General features: G+C 44.1%; 1 protein-coding gene across 1 annotated transcript in view; it reads right to left on the bottom strand.

Moving 5' to 3' along the window:
* terb1 (telomere repeat binding bouquet formation protein 1) overlaps nt 1-23,926 on the bottom strand; it is a 279,465-nt gene that overhangs the window by 116,034 nt on the left and 139,505 nt on the right. Inside the window, exons 5-6 of the mRNA XM_072279076.1 lie at nt 20,860-20,920; nt 10,778-11,047 (exon numbers count right to left, since the gene is read on the bottom strand). Coding sequence (XP_072135177.1) covers nt 10,778-11,047; nt 20,860-20,920 — 331 coding nt within the window. The remainder of the gene's footprint in view (nt 1-10,777; nt 11,048-20,859; nt 20,921-23,926) is intronic.

Genomic DNA, 23,926 nt, shown 5'->3' on the forward strand with positions numbered 1-23,926 from the left:
CCTGAGATTCATTTTCTTTTAGCAATCACAGTAAGTACAATAAATACAACAGAATCAATGAAAGAACTCCCCCAACAGGATGGACAACAAAAAAAAGGTAGTAGCACAGGGGGCTGAAAACACAGCCTTTGAGGCACCACTGTTGAGGATGATTGTGGCAGAGTTGTTGCTATCTATATTCAATGACTGCAGTCTGATGGTCAAAAAGACAGAATTAGAATTAGTATCTCTGTTTTACATGATGTGAACTTTGTTGTGTTGAAACAATGTAATGACTATATAAACTACAAAAACAAATAAATAACTAAGTAGTGGATTTATGGCCAATTCAGAAACTTGATGCCAGAGGGGAAGAAGCTGTTTCTGAAAAATTGCATGTTGATCTTCAGGCTCCTATACCTTCTCCCAAATCTAAGTAACACAAATAAAGCATGTCCTACATCAGGGGTTCCCAACCTGGAGTCCACAGACCCCTCAGTTAATGGTAAGGGTCTATGGTATAAAAATGGTTAAGAGCCCCTGTCCTGGGTGGTGATGGGCCCTAGTGATGAAAGCTGCATCCTTCAGGCACCATGTCCTTGATGGTGGGGAGGGCTGTGCCCATGATGGTGCTGGTGGAGTCTACACATTCTGTAGCTTCTTGCAATGCTATGCATTGGAACCTTCATACCAGGCTGTGATACGACCATTAGAATGCTCTGCTTTGTACATCAATAGAAATTTGTAAAAGTCTTTGGTGACATACTGAATCTTTTCAAACTCCTAATGAAGTAGAGCCACTGATCTGATTTTGGAGACCTGTGTGTAGTTAAGGTGTTTCAATTGATTGTAGTAAAAATACACCTGTATCTGGAAGGTCCAATTGCTGGTGAGTCAGTACTGTATCTTGCCAAAATCTACACTATGAAGACAAAAGAACACTCCAAGCAACTCCATGAAAAGGTTATTGAAAAGTACAAGTCAGGAGATGGGTACAAGAAAATTTCCAAGTCACAGAATATCCCTTGGAGTACAGTTGTCAATCATCAAGAAATAGAAAGAATATGGCACTGCTGTAAATCTGCCTACAGCAGGTCGTCCTCAAAACCTGAGTGACCATGCAGGAAGGGGACTAGTGAAGGAGGCCGCCAAGAGTTCTATGACAACTATGGAGGAGTTACAAGCTTCAGTGGTTGAGGTGACTGCACATACAACAACTTTTGCCTGGGTGGCTCACCAGTTGCAGCTTCATGGGAGAGTGGCTGAAAAAAACTGTTGAAAAAAAACTCACATGAAACATCAGCTAGAGTTTGCCAAAAGGCATGTGAGAGACTCTGAAGTCAGCTGGAAGAAGGTTCTATGGTCTGATGAAACCAAAATTGAGCTTTTTGGCCATCAGACTAAATGCTATGTTTTTTGTCATTAGCCAAACACTGCACATAATCAAAAAGACACAATCCCTACCGGGAAACATGGTGTTGGCTGCATCATGCTGTGGAGATGCTTCACTGCAGCAGACTCTGGAAGGCTTATGAAGGTAGAGGCAAAAGGAATGCAGCAAAATATAGGGAAATCCTGGAGGAAAACCTGATGCAGTCTGCAAGAGAACTGCGACTTGGGATATTTGTTTTCCAGCAAGAAAATGACCCCAAGCATAAAGCCAAAGCTAAACAGGGATGGCTTAAAAACAACAAGGCTAATGTCCTGGAGTGGTCAAGTCAGAATCCAGACCTCAATCCAATTGAGAATTTGTGGCTGGACTTGAAAAGGGCTGTTCATTCACTATCCACATACAATCTGACAGAGTTTGAGCACTTTTGGAAAGAATGGGGAAAAGTTGCAGTGTCCAGACGTGCAAACCTAATAGAGACCTATCCACACAGATTGGCTCTAATTGCTGCCAAAGGTGCATCTAATAAAAACTGATATGAAGGTGGGGGGGGGGGTTGAACACTTATGAAATTGATTATTTTCTGTTTCACATTTGTAATTAATTTACTTTGCAGAGAACGGTTTTCAATTTGACACAATAGAGTCTTTTTTCTGTTGATCAGTGTCAAAAAAGCCAAATTAAAATCCACTGTGATTCAATGTTATAAAACAATAAAACGTGAAAACTTCCAGGGGGGAAGTGGTGAATACTTTTTATAGGCACTGTAAATCCTCTGAAATATCAACACTTAGGAACTTGAAGCTGCTCACCCTATCCGCTGCTGATCCCTCAATGAGAACTGGAGTGTGCTCCCAACTCCCCCTCTTGAAGTCCACAATCAACTCCTTGGTCTTGCTGACATTTAGTATGTGTTGTTGTAGATCTCCATGTTGTCATGGATTCTACCAACAACAGTGGTACTCCTCCTCCAGTGAGTTGTTTAATTGTCCCCCACAATTCATGACTGAATATGGTAGGACTGCAGAATTTAGATCAGACCTTAAGGTTGTGGGATTACTGAGCTTTGTCTGTTTCTGTTGTCTGCTTTCAGTAGCCCCGTCTTGTAACTTCATTGATTGATCTCTCATTCTGAGGCATGCCTGCTACTGCTCCTGGCATGCCCTCCTGCACTGTTCATTGAACCAGAGCCAGTCACTTGGTTGATGGAGATGGTGGAGCAGGGGAATGAGTACAATTCTGCTGTTGCTACCAATGGCCCATATGAGCTCATCAAGGCCTAGTCTCAAGTGGCTATTTGTTTGCAATTGGCTCCATTTAGCATAGTGGTAGTGGCAAAATGAAGTGTATTTTTGCTGTAAACGAAGGATTTTGTCTTGACAAAGACAGTATGGCAGCCATTCTTGCCAATGCTGTCATGTATACCAATTAGATTTTCCCCTCATCACTTATCGAGAACTGATTTAGCAGTAAGGTCTTTTACCACTCGGTCAGTAGTTGTTCTTGGTGATAAACATTGAAGCCTCCCCTTGCCACTCTCTAAGTCAGGAGTTCGCAATCTGGGGCCCATGCATCCCTTGCTTAATGGTGTTGTCCATGGCATAAAAAATGTTGAGAACCTCTGCACTAAAAGGTATTCTACATGGATGTAAGTGCTAATTGGCAGAAGGTTTCCTCAGAGAGGTAGCATAACGTAAATGTTATATTTTAAGGATGAAAGTGGGTAGATCAAAGGCCTAGAAACTGTTTTACTGGAATTTTGAGGGTAATCCTAATGTTGTTTATGAAAGAGTTGGGACTTCAGAACCAGATTTGCATCTATAATTTTGACACAGAGTCAGAGAAAAGTACAGCACAGAAACAGGCTCCTTGGTCCATCTAGTCCATGCCAAAACTATTTAAACTGTCTATTTCCATCATCTTGCACCTGAACCATAGCCCTCCATACCTCTACTATCCATATTCAAACTTCGCTTACCCAACGTTGATATGGAGCCCACATGAACCATTTGTGCTGACAGTTCATTCCACTCTCATGACCCTCTGAATGAAGAAGTTTCTCCTCATGTGCCCCTTAAACTTTTCATTTTTCACCCTTAACCCATGATCTCTAGTTGTACTTCCACCCAACCTCAGTGGAAAAAACCTGCTTGCACTTACCCTATCTATACCTCCAATAATTTTGTATTCCTTGATCAAATCTCCTCTCAATCTTCCATGTTCTGAGGAATAAAGTCCTAACCTGTTCAATATTTCCTTATAACTAAGGTCCTCCAGACCTGGCAACATTCTTTTAAATTTTCTCTGTACTCTTTCAACCTTATTTACATTTTGATCCACTGCTTTCCTGTAGGTAGGTGACTAAAACTGCACACAATACTCCAAATTAGGCCTCACCAATAGAAACATAGAAACATAGAAAATAGGTGCAGGAGTAGGCCATTCGGCCCTTCGAGCCTGCACCGCCATTTATTATGATCATGGCTGATCATCCAACTCAGAACACCGCCCCAGCCTTCCCTCCATACCCCCTGACCCCCGTAGCCACAAGGGCCATATCTAACTCCCTCTTAAATATAGCCAATGAACTGGCCTCAACTGTTTCCTGTGGCAGAGAATTCCACAGATTCACCACTCTCTGTGTGAAGAAGTTTTTCCTAATCTCGGTCCTAAAAGGCTTCCCCTCTATCCTCAAACTGTGACCCCTCATTCTGGACTTCCCCAACATCGGGAACAATCTTCCTGCATCTAGCCTGTCCAATCCCTTTAGGATCTTATACATTTCAATCAGATCCCCCCTCAATCTTCTAAATTCCAACGAGTACAAGCCCAGTTCATCCATTCTTTCTTCATATGAAAGTCCTGCCATCCCAGGAATCAATCTGGTGAACCTTCTCTGTACTCCCTCTATGGCAAGGATGTCTTTCCTCAGATTAGGGGATCAAAACTGCACACAATACTCCAGGTGCGGTCTCACCAAGGCCTTGTACAACTGCAGTAGTACCTCCCTGCTCCTGTACTCAAATCCTTTCGCTATAAATGCCAGCATACCATTCGCCTTTTTCACCGCCTGCTGTACCTGCATGCCCACTTTCAATGACTGGTGTATAATGACACCCAGGTCACGTTGCACCTCCCCTTTTCCTAATCGGCCACCATTCAGATAATAATCTGTTTTCCTGAATGTCTTGTACAACTTCAACATTACATTACATCCCATCTCCTTATACTCAGTACTTTGATCTATGAAAGCCGATGTGCCTAGCTTTCTTCTGACCTCTGCCTGTGATGCTACTTTGAATTAATTATGGACCTATATTCCCAGATCACTTTGTTCTACCACACTCCTCAGCGCCTTACCGTTCACTGTGTAAGACCTACCCTGGTTGGTCCTACAAAAATGCAACATCTTGCAGCTGTCTGCATTAAATTCCACATGCCATTTTCAGCTCATTTTTCCAGCTGATCCAGATCCCTCTTCAAGCCATGATAGCCACTACACCCCCAATCTTGGTGTCAACCGCAAATCTGCTGATCCAGTTAACCACATTATCATCCAAGTTGCTGATGTACAGTAATTGACTAACAACAAAGGACCCAGCACCAATCCCTGCGGCACACCACTAGTACAGGCAACCGTCTACTACTACTACTCTCTGCATTACCCCAAAGCCAATAAGCCACAAAGTTGAAATTAAATTGCCAGTTTCTACACAGCATTCCCCATTGATGAGTGACGAGTTACACTATGTTCAGCATGGCAATAGCTCTGACCTTTGCCAACAGCTCTAAACGGAATACATCACCATACAAACAAAATTCTTCCATTTGGGGAATGTTGCTTTTCATTAACCGATGCTGCGATGATGGGAGGGTATTCCAAGGCACTAAGAAGTACCTGGACAGGCTAGTGAAGAGCACATAAATAATTTCTTTGTGCGTGGTGGCTGTGAAGGACCTCCAGGGCAGCAAGTTGCCAGTGTGACCCCTCTAAGAACAATAATGCAGTGTCTGAATGCCCACACTTTAGGAAAGCCTGCGACAAAAGCAAATGCTCATAGATACACAAACATGAGGAAATCTGCAGATGCTGGAAATTCAAGCAACACACACAAAATGCTGGTGGAACGCAGCAGGCCAGGCAGCATCTATAGTAGTGGTCACCAACCTTTTTAAGCCCAAGATCCCCTCCCTCGACCTCAGTGAAAGGCAAGTTCTACCTACTGGATCGTTTAGAGAAAAAACAGCTCAGATAGTACTGCCAATTTGAGGCTTTTTATTTGGGCTAATTGTATTTGAATTACACAGAATACTTTTGTCAAACTTTCAAATTAATTCAAACAAGAAAACACTGTAACTAGCATATCTTTAAGAATATTACAATACTTCACACCTTTAATTCTAAGTTTCATTATTTAATTTTATTTCAACACGAAAAATAAATGAATAAAAATTGACTGTTGCATTCAGTGTGATGACTGGGGCTGAATACTTATTGCTAGTTCCCTGAAATTTGGCTCATAACTACAGACAGCCAGTTTGAGACAGTCTGTGAGGTGTCTGTCAGTAAGACAGCTCCTGTACTTAGATTTAATAATTTTTCACCTGTGAAAATGCAATTTCACATAGATAAGTTGACCCGAAGTAGGCACTGACTTTTAGTGCTATAAAACCAACGCACACAATGCACATTGCTGGGGCCCCATCAGGAGTAATTGCCACCAGTTTATGAATGGGATTGTCATTTTCACAGACATATTTTTTAAACTCATTGTAGATATCCTAACCTCCCGTTCTCTCCTTTAATTGCAAAAGAGTGAGCAAGTTCTCCTTTGTTGTAAAATCCTGGAAAGCCATTCTGACAAATACAACAAGCTGAGCTGTTTGCATTACATCCAGGGATTCATCGAATTGTAGTGAAAAATACCCACGTCCTCTGACAGGGACTCTACTCTCCTTACCACTGTTGCAGGGCCAAGCGGTATACTATGTATTGCGGTTGTGATGTCGTCTTTGTTTTTAAAGTCATTAAAAACAGTCTCTGTGGTAATGGCCATTGCTTCCTTGAATAAATCGCCATCTGTAAAAGGCTTCTTGTGTTTAGCCAAAAGGTGACTTACATGAAATGATGCTTCAACAGCAGCTTTATTTTGAGCAGCATGTTTTGTGAAAAACGATTGCTGGGCCTTCAATGCTGATTTCAGCTTCTCAACTTTCCTGGCACGAATTGCGCTCTTTGGGGGGTAGGTGTCTTTAAACTGGTGGTTGGTGTGGTGTCGCTACAGATTCCTTCTTTTAGTCAGTGCTTGTGTTTGGTGGCACAACATACATACACACTCGTCTTTCACCAAGGTAAACAGAAATACCTCTTCCCATTCTGGATGGAATTTGTATGTTTTTGCCTTCTTTCGTGGAGCCTCCGCCATGCTATCAGGATATCACGACCAAGTGCTGTATATTGATGTTTGCGACAGTATGTATTCTTATCCAGTGGTCCCCAACCTCCGGGCCACAAAGAATGCAGCGGTACAGCGGTGGCCGGAATGCACCCAGCACATCTTTAAGAAAAAAAGCTGAAATAAACAAGCTAATTAATTAGGTGCCGCCCTGATGCACCATCAATAACTCCAAAAGATTGGAAGTAGAGTAATTACTGAAAGGCTTTTATTAGCAGTAAAATGTGACCTCCATCATGGTGAGTATCTGCCCCTGGAATGAGGAGGAGGAGCAATGGCGCAATCGCCTTTATTCAGGGTTCTGTGGGAGGAGCCACAACAGCAGTCAGCAGAGGGGCGTGTCCAGACAGGTAACCCAGTTACAACATATAAATATGGTTTACCACATTCACCCCTCCATTTTGTTTTAAAAAAAGAGTCCCGCGGGTGAAGTGACTGACAATATTTAAAACAAGTATATGTACAGGTCAAATCTATCAAGCGGTTGAGTCCGTCGCTGTGATCTACGTAGCACCAGTGGTCATTGCACCAGCGACGGTAGTTGTGCTGGCTCCGGCCTGACTTGAGGTGTCAGAACGTTAGGCATTGGTAATCCCTCATGCGTATGCATCGCGCCCGGTATGGGAGTGTTGTCTGGTGTCTGTGTAGGGCTTGGAGTGTGCGGTGTCTCGTGGGTATATATATCAGTGGGTACGGGGTCAATAGTCACCATGGAGTGTTCAGGGTAGGGGCCCGGTGCTCCTGCAGGCGCCAGGTCGCAGATAGAGACCTTGTCCTCCCGCCCATCAGGTAAAACCACATAGGCACACTGGCGGTTCGCATGAAGTAAGTGAACCTCCTCGACCGTCGGGGAGTATTTATTACTCCTCACATGTTTCCAGAGCAGCACTGGCCCCGGGGACATCAGCCAAGTTGGTAGGGTGGTCCCAGTGGTCGACTTTCTGGGAAAAGAGTCACTTATGAGGGGTGGCATTGGTGGACGTGCATAACAGGGATTGGATGGAGTGGAGTGCCTCGGGAAGGACCTCCTGCCAGCGGGAGACAAGCAGTCCCTTTGACCTGAGGGCTAAGAGCTTGGCCTTCCACACCGTGGCATTCTCCTTCTCCACCCGTCCATTCCTCCGGGGATTATAGCTCGTGGTCCTACTAGTTGCAATACCCCTAGCCAACAGGTATTGGTGCAGCTCGTCACTCATAATCGAGGACCCTCTGTCACTGTGGATACAGTATGGGTATCCAAACAGAGTGAAGAGCTGGCACAGTGCTTTTATAACGGACGTGGTAGTGGTATCGGGGCAGGGGATGGCGAGGGGGAACCGCGAGTACTCATCGATAATGTTAAGTACACATTGCGGTTGGTGGAGGGAAGGGGGCCCTTAGGGTCAACACTCAGTTGCTCAAAGGGGCGGGTGGCTTTGATGAGTTGGGCCTTTTTGGGTCGGTAGAAGTGCGGTTTGCACTCTGCGCAGACTTGGCAGTCCCTGGTCATCATCCTGATCTAAAGGGAGTAAGGCAGGTTCCGGGCTTTCACGAAGTGGAAAAGCTGGGTGATCCCCGGGTGGCAAAGATCTACATGTAGGACGTATAGCCGGTCAATCTGCACGCTGGCGCACATTCCCCGGGATAGGGCATCGGAGGGCTCGTTGAGCTTTCCAGGCCTGTACATGATGTCATAGTTGAAGATGGAGAGTTCGATTCTCCACCTCAGAATTTTATCATTTTTGATTTTGCCCTGCTGTTGGTTATTAAACATGAATGCGACTGAGCGCTGGTCAGTTAGCAGGGTTAACCTTTTGCCGGCGAGATAGTGCCTCCAGTGCCTAATAGATTCCACTATGGCCTGGGCCTCTTTCTCCACTGCGGAGTGCCGAATTTCAGGTCCTTGAAGGGTACGGGAGAAGAACGCCACCAGTCTTCCCGCCTGGTTGAGGGTAGTGGCCAGTGCGAAGCCGGAGGTGTCACTCTCTACTTGGAAGGGAATTGCCTCATCCACCGCATGCATTGTTGCTTTGGCAATGTCCTCTTTAACGTGGCTGAAAGCCGGCCGGGCCTCAGCTGAGAGGGGGAACGTGGTGGACTTGACCAGGGGGCGGGCCTTGTGTGCATAGTTAGACACCCATTGGGCGTAATATGAAAAGAAGCCCAGCCACCTTTTGAGTGCTCTGAGGGTGTTGGGAAGGGGGAGTTCCAACAGGGGGCGCATATGGTCAGGGTCAGGGCCAATGACTCCATTCTCCACAACACACCCAAGGATAGCAAGTCGGGTGGTTCCCAACACACACTTGTTCTTGTTATAGGTGAGATTGAAAGCTTTGGCCACTTGGAGAAATTTTTGGAGGTTGTTGTTGTGATCCTGCCGGTCGTGACCGCAGATGGTGATGTTATCCAGATATGTGGCCTTCAGTTGGCACTGGTCCACCATCCGGTCTATTTCCCTCTGGAAGACAGATACACCATTCGTGACACCGAAGGGGACGTGCAGGAAATGATAAAACCTGCCATCCACCTCGAAGGCGGTGTAAGGGCAGTCCTCCTGGCGGATGGGGAGCTGATGGTAAGCGGATTTTAGGTCTATGGTCGAGTCCACCTTGTACTGTGCTATTTGATTGACCCTATCCGCGATGCGGGGTAGAGGGTACGTGCTGAGCTGCGTGAACCTATTGATGGTCTGGCTATAGTCCACAGCCATCCTATTTTTCTCCCCTTTCTGAACAACGACCACTTGCGCCCTCCAAGGACTTGTGCTTGCCTCAATGACCCCCTCCCTAAACAGCCGCTGCACCTCTGACTTAATGAAGGCTCTGTCCCCCGGGCTGTACCTCCTGCTTTTAGTTGCCACAGGTTTACAGTCAGGGGTCAGGTTGGCAAACAGCGGTGGGGGAGGGATCTTGAGGGTGGAGAGGCCGCAAGTGGCGTCGGTAGTGTGGCAGTTGGCATGGTGTTGGGTGGGATGTGCGGGTCGGTGTATGTGTGTGGTCAGTAGCGGGGTATGTGATGTATCCCTACAAAACTGAGGATTTACGACAGTGATTGGTGGGAGGAGCCTATCATACTCCATTGTCACGCTTTTCAGGTGGCTCTGGAAGTCCAACCCCAACAGCACAGGGGCACACAGTTGAGGCATGACCAGTAATGTAAAGTCTTGATATTCTGTGCCCTGCACCACTAGCGTCGCTACACAACCCCCACGGATGTCTGTTGTATGCGACCCGGAAGCCATGGCGACCGTCTGACTTACCAGCCATATCGCGAGTCCGCAATGCTGCACCGTGTCCGGATGGATAAAACTCTCTGTGCTGCCCGTGTCAAACAGGCAGCTTGTTCTGTGCTCCTCCACCAGGATGTCCATTATTGACCTTGTGAGCAGGTGAGGAGCGCTTTGATCGAGGGTCACAGAGGCCAGGGTTGAGTCGCTGTCTTGGTCCGGCGCGGTGGGGTGCCCCGTGAGCACCCGTTGGTTGTAGGCGGTGGGAGGTGGCACTGACCAAGATGGCCACCCCCACGTCTCGCACGTGGTGGTGGCGTGCAGGGAAGATGGTGGCAGGCAAGATGGCAACCCCCATGTCTCACACGTGGTGGTGGCATGCAGGGAAGATGGCGACCCTTTGTCTCGCATGCAGCGCTGCTCGATCCCGTTCGTGGTTTGGACTTACAGACCTTGTCAAAGTGGCTCTTCTTTCCGCAACTGGAGCAGGTAGCTTCTCAGGCCGGGCAGCGTTTCCAGGGGTGCTTCTCGAGTCCGCAGAAGTAGCACTTTGCGGACTCGCGACTGGCAGCAGCCGAGGTCGATTCACTGGCAGGTTGCGGGGTCTGCGGTGCCCACAAGGCCATCGGGGGATCGCATGCCTGGAGAGCCTCAGAGTTCTGCAGAGCGGCCTCCAGCATGTTGGCCAGCTCAATCGCCGAACGTAAGGTAAGATCAGCTTGTTCCAGCAGCCACTGGCGCACATACGTTGACCTGGTCCCCGTGACGAGGGTGTCTCTCACTAGGACGTCCGCATGCTGTTCTGCCGTCAGTTCTTGGCAGCCGCAGGTCCGCACGAGTGTCTGTAGTGCCCCGACAAACTCAGCACTCGACTCCCCGGGCCGCTGGTGCCGTGTCGCTAACCGATGCTGCGTGTAGACGGTGTTTACCGTCCGCAGGTATTGTCTTTTGAGGGCGCTCATCGCGCTGTCGTAGCTCGGCTGATCTCTGATCATCAAGTAGACCCGTGGACTGACCCTGGAGAGGAGAACTCTGCGCTTCGCTGTGGACTCGATCACTTCAATCTCCTCTAGGTATGAGGAGGCCAGCCAGAGTTCAAAAGCCTTTCCAGCTTCAGGTGTTTGCGGGTCGAGTTCTAACTTGTCGGGTCTCAGAACGTGTTCCATGCTTTAAAATTACTGCTAATAAAATTGATGCACCATCAATAACTCCAAAAGACTGGAAGTAGAGTAAATACTGAAAGGCTTTTATTAGCAGTAAAATTTGACCTCCATCATGCTGAGTATCTGCCCCTGGACTGAGGAGGAGGAGCAATGACACAATCGCCTTTATTCAGGGGTCTGTGGGAAGAGCCACAGGAGCAGTCAGCAGAGGGGCGTATCCAGACAGGTAACCCAGTTACAACATATAAGTATGGTTTACCACACGCCCGACATTTACGTGCTGGGCGGCACCTAATTAATTAGCTTGTTTATTTCAACTTTTTTCTTAAAGATGTGCTGGGTGCATTCCGACTACCGCTGTACCGCCGCATTCTTCGCAGCCCGGTGGTTAGGGATCACTGCGTATCTAATTTAATTTGTCACTTTGATGCAGCACAAGCTATGCTGAAAACGCAGTACATGGCGGGGGTGCTACACACATGCGCACTGGGCAGAAAGAACGGAACTAAAACTCCGCAACCCAGAAACAATCTCTCTTTACGAACAACACACGTCAAAGTTGCTGGTGAACGCAGCAGGATCGGCAGCATCTGTAGGAAGAGGTGCAGTCGATGTTTCAGGACGAAGGGTCTCGGCCTGAAACGTCGACTGCACCTCTTCCTACAGATGCTGCCTGGCCTGCTGCGTTCACCAGCAACTTTGATGTGTGTTGCTTGAGTTTCCAGCATCTGCAGAATTCCTGTTGTTTTCTCTTTACGAACAGCTTTGTAGCAAAAGTATTGCTACATTACCATTATCCTAATTAGTATTACTTATTTTTATAATGCTCACATTACAACAGTATTTGTGTATTTATTTTTGATTTTTTTCGGGATCTACTGGGAAAGTCTCAAAGATCGACCAGTCGATCGTGATTGACGGGTTGGTGACCCCTAATCTATAGGAAGAAGTACAGTCGACTTTTCGGGCCGAGACCCTTCATCAGGACTAACTGAAAGAAGAGATAGTAAGAGATCTGAAAGTGGGAGGGGGAGGGGGAGATCTGAAATGCTAAGAGAACCATGGATAGCAGGATCTCCCAGTGGCCACACATTTTAATTCCACGTTCCATTCCCATTCTGATACGTCTACCCATGGCCTCCTCTACTGTGAAGATGAAGCCACACTCAGGTCGGAGGAACAACGTCTTATATTCCGTCTGGGTAGCCTCCAACCTGATGGCATAAACATTGATTTCTCTAACTTCCGTTAATGCCCCTCCTCCCCTTCTTACCTCATCCCTTATTTATTTATTTATTTATCCCCCCCCCCCCCCTTTTCTCTCCCTCTGTCCCTCTCACAATAACTCCTTGCCTGCTCTCCATCTTCCTCTGGTGCTCCCCTCCCCCTTTCTTTCTCCCCAGGCCTCCCGGCCCATGATCCTCTCCCTTCTCTAGCCTTGTATCTCTTTTACCAATCAACTTTCCAGCTTTTAGCTTCATCCCTCCCCCTCCTGTCTTCTCCTATCATTTTGGATCTCCCCCTCCCCCTCTCAAATCTCTTACTATCTCTTCTTTCAGTTAGTCCTGACGAAGGGTCTCGGCCCAAAACATCGACCGTACCTCTTCCAATTGATGCTGCCTGGCCTGCTGCGTTCCACCAGCATTTTGTGCGTGTTGCTCATACATACAATGTTTCCATCCATGCTGAAGAAATTGTTTGAGTGACAACCCTAATGAGGCAGCACACAGAAACATGAAAGTTAGGAAAATAAGTTTAACAATGACCTTGACCTTAATGTACAAAGCAGTCCAGACGTACAAGCTATTTGACATAATAGCATGTCAAAGTTATTGGTGAGGACTAAGAATTTGGGTATTTCCCTTTAAAAAAAAATCATGGTTTCAGGGGAAACTATTAAGAGCTGGTTGAAAACAATCTCTTTTTTTAGAAGAGTACTGTTGAGAATTTCACCGCAGTCAAGTTTTGCATGTTGCATTACTAATGACATAATTTAGGACAGTTTTATATGAAACTGCTACCCACAAACTGGTCTGCTCTTAGTCAACTTGATTTTCACTATTTTGATTTGTGGAAAGGTGCTCAAGATTATAGGTTGCTTAAAAAAGTGTACTCATTTTAAAAACTACAACTTTATACATACTAAACTTTTGCATTTCACTGGTTAAGCCTCAGCTGGAGTAATAAAATCAAAGTTGTACAGCACAGAGGCGGGCTCTTCAGCCCACATGTCGTTGTCAACCATTTTGCCCATCTGTATTAATCCCATTTAGCCACATTGTTCTATACCCTGCCTATTAAGTGTCTGTCTAAATGCCTTGTAAACTTTATAATTGTAACTAACTCCACACCTCCTCTGCAAATTACATTTCCTACCTCTCACCTTCCAGCCCTGCTTTTGATAGCTCTACCAGGAAAAAGATTTTGACTATCTACTAGCAATGCTGAGGTAGCCTACTTTAGTAAAGAGTTGGCTTTTGCCAAATTAAGGATGCAGTACCCACAGGCCTCACATGAGTCCATTCAGCCTGTACTTAGATGGTTTCAGTAGCCAATCTCACTAGTACCTATGAGTCAAATGTCAAGTGATTAGATGTTGAGCAGCATAGAAACATAGAAAACCTACAGCACAATACAGGCCCTTCGGCCCACAAAGCTGTGCCGAACATGTTCTTACCTCAGAACTATCTAGGCTTACCCAAAGCCCTCTATTTTTCTAAGCTCCATGTACCTATCCAGGAGCATCTTAAAAGACCCTATCATTTCCGCCTCCACCGCTGCCACTGGCAGCCCATTCCATAAGACCATAAGACAAAGGAGCAGAAGTAGGCCATTCGGCCCATCGAGTCTGCTCCGCCATTTTATCATGAGCTGATCCATTTTATCCTATTTAGTCCCACTGCCCTGCATTCTCACCATAACCTTTGATGCCCTGGCTACTCAGATACCTATCAATCTCTGCCTTAAATACACCCAATGACTTGGCCTCCACTGCTGCCCGTGGCAACAAATTCCATAGATTTACCACCCTCTGGCTAAAAAAATTTTTTTGCATTTCTGTTCTGAAAGGGCGCCCTTCAATCCTGAAGTCATGCCCTCTCGTACTAGACTCCCCCATCATGGGAAACAACTTTGCCACATCCACTCTGTCCATGCCTTTTAACATTCAAAATGTTTCTATGAGGTCTCCCCTCATTCTTCTAAACTCCAAGGAATACAGTCCAAGAGCGGACAAACGTTCCTCAAATGTTAACCCTCTCATTCCCGGAATCATTCTAGTGAATCTTCTCTGTACCCTCTCCAACGTCAGCACATCCTTTCTTAAATAAGGAGACCAAAACTGCCCACAGTACTCCAAGTGAGGTCTCACCAGCGCCTTATAGAGCCTCAACATCACATCCCTGCTCCTATACTCTATTCCTCTAGAAATGAATGCCAACATTGCATTCGCCTTCTTCACTACTGACTCAACCTGGAGGTTAACTTTAAGGGAATCCTGTACGAGGACTCCCAAGTTCCGTTGCATCTCAGAACTTTGAATTCTTTCCCCATTAAAATAATAGTCTGCCCGTTTATTTTTTCTGCCAAAGTGTATAACCATACACTTTCCAACATTGTACTTCATTTGCCACTTCTCTGCCCATTCTTCCAATCTATCCAAGTCTCTCTGCAGACTCTCCGTTTCCTCAGCACTACCGGCCCCTCCACCTATCTTCGTATCGTCAGCAAACTTAGCCACAAAGCCATCTATTCCATAATCCAAATTGTTGATGTACAATGTAAAAAGAAGCGGCCCCAACACTGATCCCTGTGGAAGATCACTGGTAACTGGCAGCCAACCAGAATAGGATCCCTTTATTCCCACTCTTTGTTTCCTGCCAATCAGCCAACGCTCTATCCACGTATGTAACTTTCCTGTAATTCCATGGGCTCTTATCTTGTTAAGCAGCCTCATGTGTGGCACCTTGTCAAAGGCCTTCTGAAAATCCAAATATACAACATCCACTGCATCTCCCTTGTCTAGCCTACTGGTAATTTCCTCAAAAAATTGTAATAGGTTTGTCAGGGAGGATTTTCCTTTAAGGAATCCATGCTGAGTTCTGCCTATCGTCATATGCCTCCAGGTACTCTGTAACCTCATCCTTGACAATCGACTCCAACAACTTCCCAACCACCGACATCAAGCTAACAGGTCTATAATTTCCTTTTTGCTTCCTTGCCTCCTTCTTAAATAGCGGAATGACATTTGCTATCTTCCAGTCTTCCGGAACCATGCCAGAATCTATCGACTTTTGAAAGATCATCGCTAATGCCTCCGCAATCTCCACAGCTACTTCCTTCAGAACACGAGGGTGCATTCCATCTGGTCCAGGAGATTTATCGAGCTTTAGCCTATTCAGCTTCCTGAGTACTTTCTCTGTCGTAATTGTGACTGCGCACACTTCTCTTCCCTGCCACCCTTGAGTGTCCGGTATCCTGCTGTCTTCCTCAGTGAAGACTGATGCAAAATACTTGTTCAGTTCCTCTGCCGTCTCCTCATCTCCCATTACAATTTCTCCAGTATCATTTTCTATCGGTCCTATATCTACTCTCACCTGTCTTTTACTCTTTATATACTTAAAAAAGCTTTTAGTATCCTCTTTGATATTATTTGCTAGTTTCCTTTCATAGTTAATCTTTTCTCTCTTAATGACTTTCTTGGTTTCCTTTTGTAAGGTTTTAAAGACTTCCCAATCCTCTGTCTTCCCACTAATTTTTGCTTCCTTGTATGCCCTCTCCTTAGCTTTAACTTTGGCTTTGACTTCTCTTGTCAACCACGGTTGCATCCTTTTTCCACTCGAAAATTTCTTCTTTTTTGGAATATACCTGTCTTGCACATTCCTCATTTCTCGCATAAACTCCAGCCACTGCTGCTCTGCCGTCTTTCCCGCCAGTGTCTCTTTCCAGTCAACTTTGGCCAGTTCCTCTCTCATGCCACTGTAGTCTCCTTTACTCCACTGAAACACTGACACATCAGATTTCGGCTTCTCTTTTTCTAATTTCACAGTGAACTCAATCATGTTATGATCACTGCCTCCTAAGGGTTCCTTCACCTCAATCTCTCCAATCACCTCCGGTTCATTACACAATACCCAATCCAGTACAGCCGATCCCCTAGTGGGCTCAACAACAAGCTGTTCTAAAAAGCCATCTCGCAGACATTCTACAAATTCTCTCTCTTGAGATCCAGTGCCGACCTGATTTTTCCAATCTACTCGCATGTTAAAATCCCCCACAATTATCATAACACTGCCCTTCTGACAAGCCTTTTCTATTTCCAGTTGTAATTTGTAGTCCACATTCCTGCAGCTGTTTGGAGGCCTATAAATAACTGCCATCAGGGTCCTTTTACCCCTGCTATTCCTTAGCTCAACCCATGAAGATTCTGCACCTTCCGATCCTATATCACCTCTTTCTAATGATTTAATATCATTTCTTACCAATAAAGCCACGCCTCCCCCTCTCCTCTCTGCCTACCTTCCTATCCTTCCGATACACCGTGCACATTCCATGCACACCACTCTCTGCGTAAAAAAACTTACCCCTGACATCTCCTCTATACCTACTTCCAAGCACCTTAAGACTATGCTCTCTCGTGCTAGCCATTTCAACCTTGGGAAAAACCCTGCAGAATGCAGAAATCTTGTGCAAAATGTTCCTGATAGGGTTTGAGAGAAAGCAGTGGTCTGTCATGGGCTTTGGAAGTCGTAATGTCAATGACATTTAGAGACATTAAAAACAATTGAAAATAAAGTTAATTCAAAATTAGAAATTATGACAAATATTTAAAGCATTTGAAAAGTTAAATTCAAAAATATACATTTGCATATTGTAAAAGTAAGTACCTTTAAATCATCTCAGCACAGACCTAGAATCTGTAAAGGTATCAGTAGTATCCTTGATCCTATGCTAGGTTTGACCAGAAGACTGGACTCCACTATTAGGAGTCCAGCAATCCAACGCACCATCCCCCCAAACCTTACCCCAGATTAGAGCATCAGCCTGAACTGAAATCTGCTTCAAGTCTCTGGAATAGACACTAAAATCAATAGCGTTCTGACTCGGGACAAATGAGCTACAATTGGCAATTAACACCCAAGAATGAATATGAGCAGAAACTTTCAGAGAATGTTAAGATCTGGAGATATTTAGAATGCAGATGAAAATAAATTTCTTCACTCAAAGTGTTGCAAATATTTGCTCCTGATGATGCTTAATCAATTAATATATTCAGTGTTACAATCTTGAACACGCCTCTGGACATTAAAGAGTTTAAGAAAAAAGTAAGGTAAATTAGCCAATTTTTAGAGAATAAGGGAGCAAGTTCAAGGCGTTATGTAGCCTCCTGCAGCTCCAAATTCCTGTGTACCAGAACTCAAGAAATAAGTGTTTCTGCTTGTCACAGTGGCATACAAATTTAGCAGCCACGTTTTCTATACAGAAACATACTTAGAAATCGTAGAATCTGAAGCATTAGCACTAATCCCCATAACACACTGCCCACTACTAATTTATGCTTGCTCAGTGATTTCTGTTCAAGTCAATACATTACTCCTGCTAGATGATGTTTTCTCTTTTTACAACTTTGAAACAGTACTTCATCACATCTTCTGGAAATCTAAATATTAGTACATTTACCAGTTCCCCTCTGGCTATAATACATGTTACACTCCCAAAGACCATTGTGCAGACAATATTCATAAAATTCACTCACTACCCCACACCCCTGCTGGAGTCACACATTAAACTGAGAAACTGGGGACAGCCAGGGGAAATAGGCGGGTATTCTTTCAGCTAGAAGCCTCCGATCATTAAGGAGTTCAGAGCTGGAACACTGAATGTTAATTGGCGTAGGCTGCGAGGTGTATGGGGAGACATACCCACTGATGAAAGGGTTGAAAGATTCTGGCCCCAAAACATGTAGTAAGGAGCATTTGGTAGGTGGCCAATATTTTGGCCAGAAAAAAGATTTAACAGAACTACCAGCTGAACACCAATCTGGTCAAAGTATGATGGAATAATTAAATGTGTGCAGGAACAAAAGGTTCCTGAAAAAAAAACTAGCAGGACACATAGATAGGAGTAAAATTAGGCCATTCAGCCACTGGGTCTGCTTCGCCATTCCATCATGGCTGATCCTGGATCCCACTCAACCCCATACACCTGCCTTCTCAGCATATCCTTTGATGCCCTGACCAATCAGGAAACTATCAACTTTCGCTTTAAATATACCCATGGACTTGGCCTCCACTGCAGTCTGCGGCAGAGCATTCCACAGATTCAATACTCTCTGGCTAAAAAAAAAATCTTCCTTACCTCTGTTCTGAAAGGTTGCCCCTCAGTTTTGAGGCTGTGTCCTCTAGTTCTGGAAACCCCCATCAGAGGAAACATCCTCTCCACATCCACCTTATCTAGTCCTTTCAACATTTGGTAGGTTCAGTAAGATCCCCCACCCGCATTCTTCTAAATTCCAGTGAGACCAGGCCCAAAGCTGCTAAATGCTCCTCAAATATTAACCCGTTCATTCCTGGAATCATCCCTGTGAATCTCCTCAGGACTATCTCCAAAGACAACACACCCTTTCTGAGATATGGGGCCCAAAACTGTTGACAATACTCCAACTGCAGCCTGACTAGTGTGTTATAAAGGCTCAGCATTATCTCCTTGCTTTTATTTTCTATTCCCCTTGAAATAAATGCCAACATTGAATACGGCTTCTTTACCACAGACTCAACCTGTAAATTAACCTTCTGGGAGTCTCCTAAGGCCCTCTGCACCTCTGATGTTTGAGTTTTCTCCCCATTTAGGTAATAGTCAGCATTATTGTTCCCTTTACCAAAATGCATTATCATACATTTCCCAACACTGTATTCCATGAGAAGCATAAAGAGTACTTGTCTCTATAGGTTGATGCACTGATCATGTTAGACTTTACCAAACACTAATTAGGGCACAGCAAAAATACTCCAGCTCTTGTCACCACTCTCTGGAGGGTATAAGAGCAGGAGAAAAGGTGCAAAGACTTACTTTCAGTTATGATAAAAGGCTAGCCAGGCTGGTGTTGCTTTCCGCAGAACAAAGGAGAATGTGAGATGATTTAACTGAAGCATATAAAATTATAAGACAGCTTAGCTTTGAGTGACTAGGGATTTTGTCTTTGGACCTAAAGAGGTGGATCCAGGTATACAAAATGATAAGAGGCATACACCGAGTGGATAATCAGTGACTTCTTCCCAGGATGAAAATGGCTAATATGAGGGGGCATAAATTTAAGATGAATGGAGGAAAATATATGAGCGATATCAATAGTATTTTTTACACAGAGTGTTAGGCTTGTACAATGCGCTGGCAGAGCTAATGGTAGAGGCAGATACATTAGGGACATTTAAGGAAGTCAAAGATAGCACATTAACAAAAAAAAATGGACGGCTATGAGGGAGGGAAGGAAGGGTTAGATTGATCATGGAGTAGGTTAATAGGCCATCACAACATCGTGGGCCAAAAGAGCTACAGGGAAACAATTGAGAGCATCCTGACTGGCTGCATCACTGCCTGGTATGGGAACTGTACTTCCCTCAATTGCAGGACTCTGCAGAGAGTGGTGCAGACAGTTCAGCGCATCTGTAGATGTGAATTTCGCACTATTCAGGACATATACATGTGCATAAAAAGGGCCCGAGTCAACCCAACCATAAACTGTTCCAGCTGCTACCATCTGGGAAACTGTACCACGGAATAAAAGTGAGGACCAGGCCATCAGACTGATTAATTCACGCCGACACAATTGTATTTCTATGCTATATTGACTGTCCTGTTGTACATACTATTTATTACAAATGACTATAAATTGCACATTCACATTTAGACGGAGACATAACGTAAAGATTTTTACTCCTCATGTAAGTGAGGGATGTAAGTAATAAAGTAAAGTCAATTCAATTCACTGTGCTGTGCTCTATGTTCTTGGGAGGATATACAGACAGAACTTCACTTTCTCAGTGAGTAACTTGGGAAACAGAGGTTTAAGTTAATTGAAGGAAGGATTAGAAAGGGCCGTGGAAAATTTATTTTATTCAATAAGAGTATATTCACTATAAGAGTAGTAGAGGTAATAACTATTATGTTTAAAATGTATCTGAATGAGCAATTGAAGGGTGTAACCACAGAGCTGGGAAGTGGATCAATTTAGTTTATTTTTCATTTGGATGCAGCTAAATTACTTCCTGTGCCTTAAAATTCTATGATTCTATTCCCATTCCCCTTGTACATTATTAATGTCACTTTCGGGAACACGAAACGGTAAAAATTCTGCCCACAAAAGTAAATGGGTTTCTGACCTTCCAGGTACCATTCATTCACATATCCAGCTCAGCCAAATGAAATTATACCAGTGTCTATCCAATATCTTAACCAGAGTCTTAAGTTAACTCTTTGATTTTAAATAACCATCAAAGTAAAATTAATAAGCTCACATTGACTGAAATCATTTGGCATTTAAACAAGCTGCATTGCAAATTAATTTGCTTTAATATCCCAATGGCATAATTTCATTTTTACAGCATAAATTTCAACATTTCACTCTTGAGAATAACATGAAATATATCAAATTTAGATTTTGCTAATTACCTGAACAAATTTAGAAGAATATCAATACACCCTGTTGATCTTGCCAACGCTTGTCCAATCTCTAAAAAAAAGTGCCAAAAAGCATTAAGTGTTTGGATTTCAATTCATTTCAACCAGGAGACAATGCCAATAGATTAATCAATTAATAGATTAATGAGCTTCTGATTAATGAAAGTTGTGCTGAATTAAAGATAGATCTGGTATAGAGTAGAGGAAAGAATAACAGACATGAGTGGATGTAAGCAACATTGAAATTGGAAATATATTGTCCTGACAATGAACAAATTGTGTTTGAAGCTCAGCTCAATGTTATAGGTCATAAGTCACGGGACAGACTGTATAATTATGTTAATGAATGGAATAAAACTGGATATCACAATGATCCAAATAATTGGCACTGTGAGTCAGACAGTAGGGATGCTGCTCCACAGCACTAATGATCGGATTTCAATCTCCACTGCTGTCTGTGAGGAATTTGCATGTTTTCCTTTACAGCACTTTGGGTCATAGAGTCATAGAGCACTACAACACAGAAATAGGCCCTTCAGTCCATCAAGCCCACACCAAACTATTATCTGTCTAGTCCCATCAACCTGCACCCCGACCAGTCTTCTCCCATCCATATACCTATTCAAATTTATTTCAAACCAATCGTGTATCCACCACTTCCACTGGCAGCTCATTCCACACTCCCACTATCCTCTGAGTGAAGAAGTTTCCCCTCATGTTCCCCTTAAATATTTCAACTTTCACTTTGAAACCATGGCCTCTAGTTGTAGTCTCATACAACCTCATTGGGAAAAAGCCTGTTTACATTTACCCTATCCATACAACTTATAATTTTATATCATCATGTGCATATTGTATAACATTGGCGATCATGATCCTTGACCACAATTGTTTGAAGCAAATCTTTCTACGTAAGTGGTTTGCCATTGCCTTCTTCTGGTTAGTGTCTTTATAAGACAAGTGACCCCAGCTATTATCAATATTCTTCATTTCAGAAGAAATGTTTAAAGTGAACAGTTTTTAAAATGCATTTGTTGTGAGAGTTTGTGCTTAAAATGCAGTGATTTTTGTCATGGATAGTCAGTAAGAAATAAGCAGTAAGACAATTCAGGACTGTTTTGCTCACTGCGGTTTCAAGTATTCAGACTTGGAGATGCCAGAAACAGCCAAAAGTGAAAACGAAATGATTTCCCTGCTTCAACAATTTAGAAAATATTAAGAATTTGAAGTTTTTGACAATCACCTTGAATGTTACAATGAAAATAAAGATTTGGACAGTTGTCTAAAGCATTGTATGAAAATAGTCCATTCTCTGCACAAGGTGTCTGCACTGATTTTGTACATTTATAGTCAATCAAAAGAACAGGGAAGATTAATATCTCCTTCGTTAACTGTTAGGTACTAATATAGTTTTATAGCACTGTACAGGTTTTGGTAGCATTCTAATTTGTTCTTTATTCCATTTAAATACAAAAATTGTTATTCAGTGAAATGCAGTTTGTCTTTATACATTTTAACTAACTCCATGAAACTTTGGCTAATTGGGGCAACCGCTTAATTGAGCCAAAATGTACTACTTCTGATGTGTCCCAATTAACTGCAGCCCACTGTATTACAGCAGAAATCTGCTGTCAGGGTCACTACAATAAGCAACATTGTTTCATGTCATTTAAAACAACTAGGGATCTTAAGATTCCAAAGTTTTCAGACTCCAAACCACCTAGGGAGCGAGTAGAACAGCTGGAAGCTCAGGGAATGTCTCCATTGCTCAAGAAATGTGGCTTATAGGGAAGACTGTAAGTAAAATGAATCCTGAGCCCCAAGGCCCTCCCCTCCTGTCTCTGGAAAATTGGAAAATAAAACCAAAACCTCAGAAAAGATTGCTGTACTGTTATAAACCGTGCTTCACAGAGATATGGCTCACCCGCAGCATTCTGGGCACAGCACTCCAGCCTGAGGGCTTCACCATCCACCACATGGAACAAGTATGTTCAAGGGAGGCACAGGGGTGTTTATAGAACTCTTTGTTGGACTGAACCATACTCAGGGATTCATCTTCAGATCTGAATGAATACATCATAGCTATCACCCACATTATCAAGACCTGAGTGGATGAGTGTGTGCCTTCGAGAACATACTGAGCCTTCCCAAACTAGATGTTCTGGATGAACCAGGAGACTGGCAGTGTGCTGAGGGCCAGATCTGTGGCATTCAGGACTGATGGTCCAGAATCCTTTAAGAAGTCCAGGAACGTCCTACAGAAAGCCATCATGAGAATGCAATGCCAATTCCATGTGAAATTAGAGACACAATTAGATGCACAGCAGCTGTAGCATGGTTTTCATGCCATTACTTCCTATATGGTGCAACCTTACAGTGCAAATAGCAGTGACGTTCACTCCTAGTTCAGCTCAACACATGTTATGCATGCTTTGAAAGAGAGAGTAACACTGCATTTCTGTGAATCCCCACAGACAACCTTGTGATCTCTGATCAGAGGCTGAATCTTCAAGAGAGTGAACCATGCAGGCTGCCAGTCTCCGATGGTGCACCTGGCCAGGTACTGAAAACCTGTGCCAACCAACTGGCTGGAGTGTTCAAGGTCATTTTCAACCGTTCACTACTGTGATCCGAGGTTCCCATCTGCTTCAAAAAGGCAGCAATCATACTGGTGCCCAAGAAAAGCAGTCAGCTGCCTCAATGATGATCAATTCGAGAAGTTGGTTATGGCTAGGATTATATCCTGCCTGAGAAAAGACCTGTACCCTCTACAATTCACCTATTGCAGGAACAGTCTACAGCAGACACAATCTCACTGGCTCTTCATTCTGTTTAGGAACACAAAGATAACATCAAAACATATGCAACAGACACAAAATGCTGGTGGAATGCAGCAGGCCAGGCCATCAGGTTGGAGACTACCCAGACGGAATATAAGGTGTTGTTCCTCCAACCTGAGTGTGGCTTCATCTTGACAGTACAGAAAGCCACGGATGGACATATCAGAATGGGAATGGGACGTGGAATTAAAATGTGTGGCCACTGGGAGATCCTGCTT

The sequence above is a fragment of the Mobula birostris genome, chromosome 15 (assembly GCF_030028105.1).
Source record: "Mobula birostris isolate sMobBir1 chromosome 15, sMobBir1.hap1, whole genome shotgun sequence".
Taxonomy (NCBI): domain Eukaryota; kingdom Metazoa; phylum Chordata; class Chondrichthyes; order Myliobatiformes; family Myliobatidae; genus Mobula; species Mobula birostris.